The 12,318-nt window shown below is 46.0% G+C and overlaps 1 protein-coding gene across 2 annotated transcripts in view; it reads left to right on the forward strand.

Moving 5' to 3' along the window:
• The window catches only part of PLCB4 (phospholipase C beta 4), a 1,076,851-nt gene that overhangs the window by 674,372 nt on the left and 390,161 nt on the right, over positions 1–12,318 (forward strand). For both annotated transcript variants that reach the window (XM_078649526.1, XM_078649527.1), the window contains exon 10: positions 647–700. In XM_078649526.1, the coding sequence (XP_078505652.1) occupies positions 647–700 (54 nt within the window). The remainder of the gene's footprint in view (positions 1–646; positions 701–12,318) is intronic.

The following is a 12,318-nucleotide window of genomic DNA, read 5'->3' on the forward strand; positions in this document are numbered from 1 at the left end:
AAAAACCTTTTTGTTTCCTTAAACTCCTTCAAATTCAAAGTGGGTCTGCATTAGCGCTGGGATGCCTGCGGGTAGCCATGCGCTCTAGAATGTCTTTCATTCATTCATTCAATTCAACTTTTTAAATGTATTAATAACTATACCTAATTAATAGCAACCTTTTTTAAGATGTCCCCAGGCAGTGTAAGGCTCCCAGCTTTCCGTTTGTACTGATGTTTGCAAATAAACACAGGCAGAAGATCATCAATTCCTCTGAGTGTATTTATTATTAAAAATGGAAAAAATAGAAATTCGGTCCTCTTATCAGTAATTCTCAATGCTCTTCTTAATGACTAGTGGTTGTGCAGACTGACAGGGGAGCTATAATAGGGGAAGACGTGTCTGAATGAAGATTTAAACAACTGATGATGCGCATGTGTTTGTACTGAAACTGCGATATTTACAAACACAAACTTTTTACATTTTACAAAAAACAATAAATATGGATAACTGTAGACACAATTTGCAAAAAAGAAATCTAGATACATACAGACAGAAATGTGTAAACATCTATATTATAAAACCAGAGGTCCTAATCTAATTTGAATAGCTAGGTATGTAGAAAATGCTTTAATTTATTTCTGGTTTTGTTTTTACTGTGTTTTAGCTGGATGAAGTTGGCATTTCTAACAAACATAAATGGAAAAATCCCAGTTCGAAGGTAAGCACTTACCTGTGTCACCTACAAATCTGGAAGAACGTCGAATTGAAATAAACGAGTGAGAAATTGAGCAGTCTTGCCTTGACATGCCCCGTCTCATTATACCTCATCTTTATAATGGGTCACTCTATCTAAGTGAAAATAAGCAGTGCTGCACATTTGTTGATCTCTGAAAATCAAGTCTTCAGCATCAATGTATGTATTGTCACAGACTGACCTATGGTTAATTATATATTGCACATATTTACCTCTGCATTATTAGAGCAGTTTGCCAATGAATTGCAAAAACACCCACTATTTGCCTATCGTCAGGGCCACTTGAATAATGCGATCTTGTGGCTGCTGTTTTTTTCTGAATAATTTTATTTTTACCTCACAATCCTACAATAATTGCTAGCATTGGTGTCATGTTTTAGACACATATATAATTGTTATGTGTAATATTTTTCTATCTTTATTCACTATGTGATAACTACATAATCTGAGCTCTCCTTCCTCGTTCAATTTTATTATTAATTTTCGATTGACACACGTTGATTTTATGAATATGAGCTGCAACATGGAGAAAATGTTCAATACTTATACTGCATGATGTTCCTAATGCACTGGTTTAATGTGTTTTCATTCTTGTCTTCCCTTTTGGGCAACTATGTGGACAGATATTGAATGTACAGAGGAATATAGAACAATATACTTATACAATTTTCTAAACAATTCCTCGATGTGAAATTCTTGCTACTAAAAATCCACTATGCACACATGCACTTGACACACACACACACATAACTTGCTTTACATACATATCATACATGCATGACATTTCCGTGCAAGGGTAATTCTTTTACATCCAGGGCCCTAGTCCTAAAAAAGAAGTGTGTGGACTATCCAAGTAAGACAATATGCAAGTCACATCATGGTGCGTGACACTGCACATAACATAACAGTAAGTTGCATCACAACCCATTACCTCCCAGGAAGTGACATAATAAGAAGTGTCATCAAATCTGAAGACCTCACAGATATTTTTAGCAGATCTATCATGAGTACATCTAAGCAGATTACTGGATGTGACAAATAGAATCTGATCAGTACTAAAGCCTGTTATGTGAGTTCCCTTTTTGAAGGAATTAACATTCCAAATGTGGATGAAGTTTGCTGTCTGCCTAACTACAGTAAGAGATCAGTCAGATAAATTTCCCACTCTTTCGGAGGAACCGGTACTGCTAGTAGTTTCTTTTTTGTTCCTGTGATTTTAGCTATTAATGACCAGTATGTTCTCTGGTTTGGTTCTTTTGCAGCGATTTGTAGATCAACCCAGTTACGATCTTGAATTTTTTTTTTCTTACTTATCTTTTCTCTTCTCAATTGATTTTTCAATTTATTTATTTCTTTCCTTTTGGTAGGAGAAGAGTGTAGATATTGAGCTCGTATCAATTTGTTTAGTTTTTTCTTTTTCATTGTGTTCCAGATTTTATTTGTATTGTTCTTCATTTTATTACCAATAATTCCTTGAGGATTAATTTTTGTAAAAGCCTCTTTAAGTTCGGTGAGCATATACTCAAAGTTTACTATAGGGTCTTCTGAATACAGTTTCTTTAAGAGGTGGTTATGCTCAACCAGTGTTGTTATTTTTTTCATAGAGGATGGATTCCAAAAGATACGTCTCTGATCGCTGTTTACCAGAGTTTTATTTCTATCAAGGATCATCGGTCTTTCTTCTACAGATTGAGCCGACCAGTTGGTACATAGTTGCATCATGGCGTGATCACTGTCTGATGTAAAGTTGGAGTGAAGATGCAACATGGTTTCAAATAGATCCTTGCCACAGATAATATAATCTATTATCGAAGGTCTCCCGTTTCCCTGTCTTGTATATGTTGCCGGGATATCCCCTTCAATATTCCCATTCAGGATTACTCCATTTATGTTAAATAACACTGATAGCAATATTTTCCCCCTTTTATTGGATCGAATGTCTTTGGGGAATTGGGGAGTAGATGATTCCAGGCTTTCCTCTTCAAAAATTCTTCCCCACTTTTTTATTTCGGGATTTGAAATTTTCCCGTTGAAGTCACCCATAATTATGTAAGATGGAAACAAGTGGACTTCTATTATTTGCATGATGGTTTCCAGCGTTTCTTCATATAAGGTGTCATACTTTTTTCCAGGGGGGGCGTATATATTAAAGAGCAACATTTCTCTTTGTTGAGTCATGTTATAGGTTTTTAGAAGTAGCTTAATACATTGCAGATTGTCACTATCGGTCTCTACTATCTCTTGTTCCCATATGTAGTCCTCTCTTATTAAGATAGCCAAACCTCCTTTGGCATGGCCCCGGTTACTGGCTTTTGCAGATATGTTATAAACATAGTAGCCTTTTTGTGAGAAAGGATCTGTTGCCCAAGTTTCTTGCAGGGTAAGAATGTCTGGATGGTTGCTAAGGACTTCCTTCATTTTATTTGTTGTTCTCCCTGCAATGTTCCACGATATAAACTTTAGACCTTGGTTAAACTGGATACTTCCATTGGCTAGAACTTTTATTGTAGTTCAGCGTCCCTGGTAACCAGTTCCATGATTTCACAGTATCAACTTCAGTAGCTTTATTTTCCTTCGGTTCCAAGTACCACACTTCCCTTTCCCCTTTTTTCACACGAATTTTCAGGATCTCTTCTTCTTGTCGCATATCTCTAAAATAGCTAGACCCTGTGTCTTCAGGTATCAGGGGAGATCTAGAGCCATTGTTTGAATATGTTTTAGAAATTGATTGCATGTTGTTATTTGCATTTTTATAGTTTTTATTTCCTTTAGGTTCAACCTTCTGGATTACATCATATCCAAATCTGTGTATTATTTCCTTTTCTTGAAGTATGATCCCGGGTATTACGGGAGACCAAAAAGAGACCATTACGATTTTATTATGACCTCTTTTGGGAAAAGTTACTAGATCTATTTCACCGCTAGTCAATAATTGAAGAGACTTTATGTTTTGCAAGAGGTTGAGTATCCTGCCTCTATTGAGTGGAGTATTATCGGTGGGGAAAAGTTCTTCAAATTGAAGGGCATTTGACTGTATCTCAACGCCGCATTTATTTTCCTTCTCATTACTTCTATTAACTTCAATATTTTTATGTTCTGTCTTTATTTCTATCCTAGTTGGGAAATATTCTTCCACCCTTGGATTCAATACTGACTTTGTATCTATGTTTATTTCTTTGAGGAATTCTCCTTTTTTACTCGTTTGTGGCGTACTTTTCTCGTCGTTTTTCTCCTGTGATGTATTGATTTTTTGGAATTTTAGTTTGCGGGTTTTCTTTTTGGGGATCCTTCTGAAAGGTTTTTTCCTTTTTTTATTTTTTCCTCTTTGCTCAACTTCCTTAGGTTTATTTGCAGTTATATCCCCTATTAAAGGTTCTAACTTAGTTTTTGTGCAAAAATCTTCATCTTCATTTGTTAGATCTTTGTCGTACATATCCTTTTTTCCGTGTTTGTTAAAGATCGGAAATTGCTTTGGCTTTTTTTGCAATTTTTCTCTAAAAAGTTTTTTTAGGGAATAGAGTGCAGATTCATTGAAGGGTTCCGTTTTTTTCTTTTTATAGGTTTCTATAAGATCTCCCTCTGATGTCTGAGTAGAAGAGTGACAAATGCTTTGCTTTTGATCATTTTCATTTCGTTTAGTGGTATCCTTTAATTGATTTTCTATTATTTTTGAGGACTCCTTTTTCCTTTTCTCTTCTACTAGAAACTTCAAAATACCAATTTGGACGTCAAGAGTTTGGTCTGAGTTTTCGAGGATGTTTCCCAAAAAGGAGAGAACCGATTCTAATATTTCTTGTAATGAGAAAAGAGCCTTAGATAGAGGCATTGAAGATTTATCCAGATTATTATTTTCAGTTAGAAAAGGGTCCAAAAAGGAATCTTGTTCTTGTATTGATGTTTTTTTTGTATCTGTTTTTTGAAACTTTTTTTCAGAGCTATATTCTTCTACTTTTTGTTGGAATATGCTTGAATCCTCTAATTTTTGTAGAGTCACGTTGTCCTTTATAGTGATTATTTTAGAGATCAAACTATTTTGTTCTGGCTTATGATTAAGTAAACTTAGGACCTCTGATTTGTATACACTCTCATTGCCTTTTATAGGAGTTGATGATTTTAGAGCAGTAGAGTCACAGTCTTTTAATTGTTGATTATATATTGAGTGGATAGACTTATTAATGGGCGCCTTGTCACTTACATTGTGAGACAAATTGGGGGATTCAGATAGACATGTTATATCCCCTAAGCTCCCAGGTGATTCATTTTCAGTCCTAGACATTCCTTTATCAAATTTCTTTTTTGATGGTAAAGAAGAAAAATATTCGCTAATTGCTGGAGTTAAAGTACTTCGACCAAGTTTTATTGCTTTGTCTGTGGATTTTCTTACTGCTTCCTCCGTTCCCATTCGCTTCATAAATATCGTACGCTAACGTAATTTTTTTAGACCCATTTGTCTTTCCTATTGCAGTTTTCTTAGTAGTTTTAAATCACGGAGAATGTCGTACCAGTAAGATATGTGAACTCAAGACAAGAAACCCCCTTGCTGGATTGAGGGTGATGTACCACTTACATTGAAGAGAAGGGAAGGAATTACCTAATTTTCGATGGTTTATCTCCTCGGTGGTCGCAATTATTTTCCGGGCGATGTTGTTAGAGGGGTGGCCCGTCCCGTCCTCGATCGTCCCCGGACGGCCACAGACGGCCCGCCCTTTGCCCGGGCTTCGCCCGGCGCCCTCCGGCGCGCTCCCGCGCAGCGGGACTCTATAGTTGAAGATATACCGTCTGAAGAGGAAGGGGAGGAGCCTGCAGGGAGAGCGTCCCAGCTGCTGATGATTGGGAGTTGTGGGCGCTCCTGGGACTTTGAGTCCTGCGCCCACAACACGCTCGCAGCCCTGCAGGTCCCAGTACCCAAATACACAGTTCAAAGAGTCGCGCTGTCACAGAGTGCCCTCAGGCGACGCGGGACCCGCGAAGCGGGTTCCGCTAGCAGTGGTGGTTGAAAGCGAAGGTAGACTCGCAGAAACACAGCGAGGTCTCAGCACAGCGAGGTCTCAGCGTTTCAGCCGGCAACAGCAAAAGCAGGTAAATGCAGGAATCCGGTGATAGCAGTGAGAAGGCGGTTAAATACCGCGTTTGACCAGCCAGGGGAGGAGCCTGCAGGGAGAGCGTCCCAGCTGCTGATGATTGGGAGTTGTGGGCGCTCCTGGGACTTTGAGTCCTGCGCCCACAACACGCTCGCAGCCCTGCAGGTCCCAGTACCCAAATACACAGTTCAAAGAGTCGCGCTGTCACAGAGTGCCCTCAGGCGACGCGGGACCCGCGAAGCGGGTTTCGCTAGCAGTGGTGGTTGAAAGCGAAGGTAGACTCGCAGAAACACAGCGAGGTCTCAGCACAGCGAGGTCTCAGCGTTTCAGCCGGCAACAGCAAAAGCAGGTAAATGCAGGAATCCGGTGATAGCAGTGAGAAGGCGGTTAAATACCGCGTTTGACCAGCCAGGGGAGGAGCCTGCAGGGAGAGCGTCCCAGCTGCTGATGATTGGGAGTTGTGGGCGCTCCTGGGACTTTGAGTCCTGCGCCCACAACACGCTCGCAGCCCTGCAGGTCCCAGTACCCAAATACACAGTTCAAAGAGTCGCGCTGTCACAGAGTGCCCTCAGGCGACGCGGGACCCGCGAAGCGGGTTCCGCTAGCAGTGGTGGTTGAAAGCGAAGGTAGACTCGCAGAAACACAGCGAGGTCTCAGCACAGCGAGGTCTCAGCGTTTCAGCCGGCAACAGCAAAAGCAGGTAAATGCAGGAATCCGGTGATAGCAGTGAGAAGGCGGTTAAATACCGCGTTTGACCAGCCAGGGGAGGAGCCTGCAGGGAGAGCGTCCCAGCTGCTGATGATTGGGAGTTGTGGGCGCTCCTGGGACTTTGAGTCCTGCGCCCACAACACGCTCGCAGCCCTGCAGGTCCCAGTACCCAAATACACAGTTCAAAGAGTCGCGCTGTCACAGAGTGCCCTCAGGCGACGCGGGACCCGCGAAGCGGGTTCCGCTAGCAGTGGTGGTTGAAAGCGAAGGTAGACTCGCAGAAACACAGCGAGGTCTCAGCACAGCGAGGTCTCAGCGTTTCAGCCGGCAACAGCAAAAGCAGGTAAATGCTACAGTAGATAGGTCACGAAGTGTTACAAGCTAGGCACACATATTGCCCTCAAACGCTTGTCACCCCCAATTTAGCAAAAGATGCTTCTCATGTTCTTATTGTTGGCATAACTATATCTAAACCACCTTCACATTCACCAGTCCATCTGAAGGATGACTAACCATCGAATCAGTACCTCCAGAATACCCACACAAAGAATGCCCACACACTAGGAGGTACCAACTGCACATCAAAATAAATGCAGTAGGTGTGTGTGAGAAGGGGCAAGAACAAGACCAGCCATAACCACATACCCAGACAGGGTAACAACTTCGCAAACTTTAATATGGCCATATTGGGTGCTCTTGAATTTCCAGATGTTAGATCTGGGGGTCTCTAGTTGGCAGAGGTAGGTACCACTGTCCAAATAGGGACCCTTGCTTCTAGTCAGGGCAAGGAGATAACCCTCTGAGATAACCCCTGCTCACCCTCTAGGTAGCTTGGCACGAGCAGTCTAGGCTAACCAGAGGCAATGCGTAAAGTATTTGTACCAACACTCACAGTAACACAGTGAAAACACCACAAACTGACTCCACAACAGTTTAGAAAAATAAAGGTATTTTTAATCTAAACTACACAAGACCAAAACGACAAAAATCCAACATACACAGTTCAAGAATATGGTTTCAAAAAGAGTTCTTGAGGTTGCGTTAAAATTCTTAGGTTGCGATAGAATTCTCTACGTTGCGATAGAATTCTCTACTGATGCGTGAAAAGTTCACAGTTGCGTCACGTTTACTCACAGTACCTTTTAGTTGCAACAAAGTTCCAAAAGCAGAAGCTGGTGTGGTGGAAAACAAGCGATGCGTTGCTCCTGAGACCCTGGGGAGGCGATGCGACAGCCCCGCTGCAGCAGCGGGCGTGTTGCGACGAATCCGGTCTGTATGGGGAGGAAGGCCTCTTGTATGGATTCTGGTGCGTAGGTTCCGTAGGAAGTCTGTTCTCGCAAAGGCACGATGCGACGATCTCGTAGGGGCTGCGACGATCTCCGGGGCGACGATGCGCGGTCCAGCGGGGATCCTCTCTCTCGCAGCTCCTCGATGCGTTGATTCTGCGACGACACTCGCAGCGACGTGATGCGACCCGCAAGCAAGCGGTGCGGCGATCCCACCCAGCGACGACAGGCTCTGCGACGATACTCGCAGCGATGTTCGATTCTCCCGCACCGGTCTGGTGCGTCCCGCAAACGAAGGATGCGACGTCTCTGGCAGCGGCGTCAGGCGCTGCGACAATCTCGACCTCCGTAGCGGCGGGAAACTTCTCGCACTGTCGGGGATGCGCTCCGCAAGCGAGCGATGCGACACTTTTCAGATTCAAAAAGTCTCTCAAGCTTAGTTTCAAGCTTCCCAGCTCAGGTCCAACCTCCAGAGGCCCCACAACTGGATCAAGCACTCTAGGAGGGACAGAACTCTCTCAGCAGAGTTCAGGGAAGCTGGGGGTGAAGTCCTTTTGTTCCTGGGACTTCAAAACAGGAAGCCAGCTCTTCTCAGGCCCTTGGAGATTCCTTCAAGACAGGGGACACAGCTCAGCAGCAAAGTCCTTCCCCTCTCCTTGGCAGCAAAGCAACAGGTCAGTCCAGCAGAGCAACAGCAGGACAATCTTCCTTCTTCAGTTTCAGCTTTCTCCTTGGCAGAGGTTCCTTCTTGATTTCCAGGATGATCTAATTTTCTGTTGTCAGGGGTCCTGTACTTATACCCCTAAAGTCTTTGTTCTCTTGGTGCATGTGGGCCCTGAGCCCGGTCTAAACCAGTTCTGGGTGGATCCTGAGCACTTTGTTTTGCTGGCTGCATCTTTCCTTTCAGAGTGAGGGGCAGGGTCCTCAGCCGCCCAGCAGGGGGGTGGAGCCAGCATTGTGGAAGGCAGGCACAGCCCTATTCAGCCCAGGTGCTAACTCCTCCCACCACTCCAGTTGCAATTGCAGTCATTCATCCTAGTGCTGACTCATCCAGGGGAATTCCCTCCTGGGGAATTCCCCAGCCCCTGTCACTCTCAAACCAGACAGTCAATACACAAACAGGCCCAGGCACACAGAAGGGTCAGACAAGAGAACAGCAACTTTCTAAAAGTGCTGTTCTCAAACACAGGATTTAAAAACAACCTTTCCTAAAAGATGTGTTATTAAATTCTGAGTTCAGGGATACTAGATACTTATGTCCTATATTGTTCCTATGGGAAGAAATGCTGTTAACCACTGTAGCCAGCGTCCCCCATGTTAATCTATGGAGCAAGATAGCCTTACAATAATGAAAAACGAAAATGCCTGTAATTCACTACCAGAACATGTTACCTGCTCCAGTACATGCTCTACCTTTCACATACACTGCACCCTGCCCAGGGGGGTACCTTGGGCCTTCATTAGGGGTGACTGATGTGCACAAAAAGGGAAGGGTTAGGCCTGGTCAGTGGGGACACTGACCAGGAGGACATGGCAGTTCTAAACTGCACACAGGCACTGCAGTGTCAGGCCTGAGACATCATTTTAGGGCTACTCCTGTGGGTGGCACAATCAGTGCTGCAGGCCCACTAGTAGCATTTGTCATCACCAGCCCTGGCATACCCAGTGCACTTTACTAGGGACTTCATGGTGATACAAATATGCCAAACATGTATATCCAATCAGAATAATAATTTACACAGAGAGCATATGCACTTTAGCACTGATCAGCAGTGGTAAAGTGCGCAGAGTCCTATTGCCAACAGCCACGGGTCAGGAAAAATAAGGGAGGAAGAAGCAAAAAGTTTGAGGATGACCCTGCAAGAAGGGCCAGTTCCAACACAACCCCCTTCCAGCCTAAAGCCAGGGTAGACCAAACGATACCTCGATGGGATTCCCTGCTTAAGGCGATAGAACACGGAAACTGGCCCACACAGCAGGGCAGTCCTGTTCTACGCCATCCTAAACCCAGTTGGATCACTCTATCCATACTCTCAGAGTCCACCATGCCAATCCATGTGGAAACCTTCTCTTCACCTGTGGACACCACCTGTGCAGCACCTAACCTTAATTTACTCACAGGTGTGTCCCAACAGACCGACAGCAAGCCACAGTGACCACCAACAGTGATCAGGGATGAGACCCAGGCCTCACGCCTCTCATGGCTCTCAAACCCCTGTGGCATCAGACGGTGGGGGGCAGTAGCCCCAGGTGCTTGGCACCCTTTGTCCACTCCCTCTCTTGTCAGGTCAGGACTGACACTCTGGCACTGACCCACCAGTCCTGGACCTGTATCCAGCGGCTGGACAGGAGGCTGTGGTGGGCTTCCCCACACCCGGTCCTCCTCTTCCTTGGGGCTCTGTACCCTCCCACCTGGAGTGGTACCCCCTTCTAGAATAGCCAGGGCACCTGTGGCAGGTGTCCCGCACCATTCATCCACCAGTTCAGGGGTGCTATCCTGCAACTGGTTTTCCAGGTCAGGGGGGATACCCCGGGCCTGGCCCTCAAACCTAGGCTCCCAAGCCTCCAGGTCAGACAACACCTGAACCTGGCTTCCCCACCCAGGGACTAACCCCTGCAGTGGAACACTTGCCTGGCGCACCAGGACTTCACTCACTGAGGTGCCTATACTGGTAGACAGTACCCACCTGGCCAACACAACGGTGTGGCCCAGTCTACCCCCAGGGTGAGACTCCTGCCCTCCTTCCAGGGGCAACCCTGTCCACCAAGACAACCAAGAACACAACTTTCCTACCAGTTCAGGACCTCCCTCCAGCAACTGGTCTCCCAACCTAGGGTTTAACCCCTCAGGTTGTACCGGGGTCAGGGGCGAGGACTCCCTCCCTCTACACCCCCTTCCAGAGCGCTGCACCCTCCCTACTGGAGGGGTAACCCTGGGAACCATATTGGTCAGGACACTGGTTACAGATGTCCTTCCTTCCAGGTCAGGCAAATCCTGAACTTGGTCTCTCAACCCAGGGACCAAAACCTGCGGTTGTGCATTTGCCTGGCACGCCAGGACTTCTGGGGACTCACATAGTACCCCCTTGAGGGTGACACACAACTCATGTGTCCTGTGACTGTCTGCCTGGCGCAGATCTCCCGACCCCTGTCCACCTGACAGCGCGGGAAGATCCCCCAGGACAGAAGTGAGGTCACCATGGTCACTCACTGGGGACTCAGCCCTTCCGACTGGTCCCTGACCCACTGGTTCTCCCACTGGGGACTCCTTCCCCCTCTCACCCCTCAGTCTGGACTTCTGTACCCTCCCAACTGGAGTGGTACTGCCAGACACCAGAACTGATGGAGGCCTGGTTACAGGCACTCCCCGTTCACCAGACACTAGGAGATCCTCCTCAAATGGCCTACAAATACAGTCCAGGTCCCCAACCTGGTGTTCCCTTAAGGAACCCTCCAGGCCCTGAGACTGGGTGTCGGGCACCATGAGACACACCGTCTCACACTCATTCCTTCTCCACTGAGTCCGGACATGAGCCCCTACACCCCTCCCACTACACTGGGACCTAACTGGGCTACACTGAACCTCTTCCACCTCACAGGTCTGGAAGATATCTAAGCCACTCCTTTTGGGATCACTCCCCAATGCCTCCTCAGACTCTCTGGAATCCACCAAGAGGTCTGCCTCCAATGCAAGTTCTCTGGGATCAGAGGACTCACACTCCACCGGGTGTTGGCATAGCTCTGGAAAACAGGGACTTAAAATATGCTCTGCAACAAATGAATCACACAGCCCCCCACAGTTGTTAACCAAGCTACCCTTTGCCTCACCCTCCAGTGCCTCACACAAGTACCCCACACCACTCTTCTGAGACTGGCAAGACAGTATCTGACTGTCTCTGTCACACAACCCACAATCTTCTGGCTGGTCTTCACACACACACACCAAGGTTTCTACCATGGGGGAACCCCTCTCCCTGTACCTCTCCTCTAGAGTCAGTAGAGTGTCCCTCCCACCACTAGGAATATGGTCCCTTGTGCCAGGCTCCCAATCTACTTCAGGGACACTGCACTCCACTGGAACTACATCATAAACCTGAACCTCCTGGTGTATGTCGACCCCCTCCCTCAAGTCAGGCGCCACATCTCTGGGTGTTTGTACCTTTCTCTCAGCACTAGATATCATAAACATGCTGCCACCATCTGAGCTGGACTCCACCTCCAACTCAGCAAAGCTCCTTCCTTGAGCATCCCATTTTTCTTTCTGGGCTAAGGCCCACCGGATCATACCTTCCTTGTTTAGCCGGTCTAATTCTCTGCACCTTTGCTCAGCAGCAAGGAGCCACTCATCTTTCTCTTCCTCACTGTCAGAGAAGTCCTCCTCCTCAGAATCATCTGCTAATGTTGCTTCCCAAATTCTGGCCTCATGGGAATACAGGCATGCCTCAAGATCCCTCCTTGTGGAACCTTTCTCCACGGGCAGCCCCCTCTTCTTGCAAAAGGCTTTTAT

This window comes from Lissotriton helveticus, chromosome 6 (genome assembly GCF_964261635.1).
Source record: "Lissotriton helveticus chromosome 6, aLisHel1.1, whole genome shotgun sequence".
In the NCBI taxonomy this organism is placed as follows: Eukaryota; Metazoa; Chordata; class Amphibia; order Caudata; family Salamandridae; genus Lissotriton; species Lissotriton helveticus.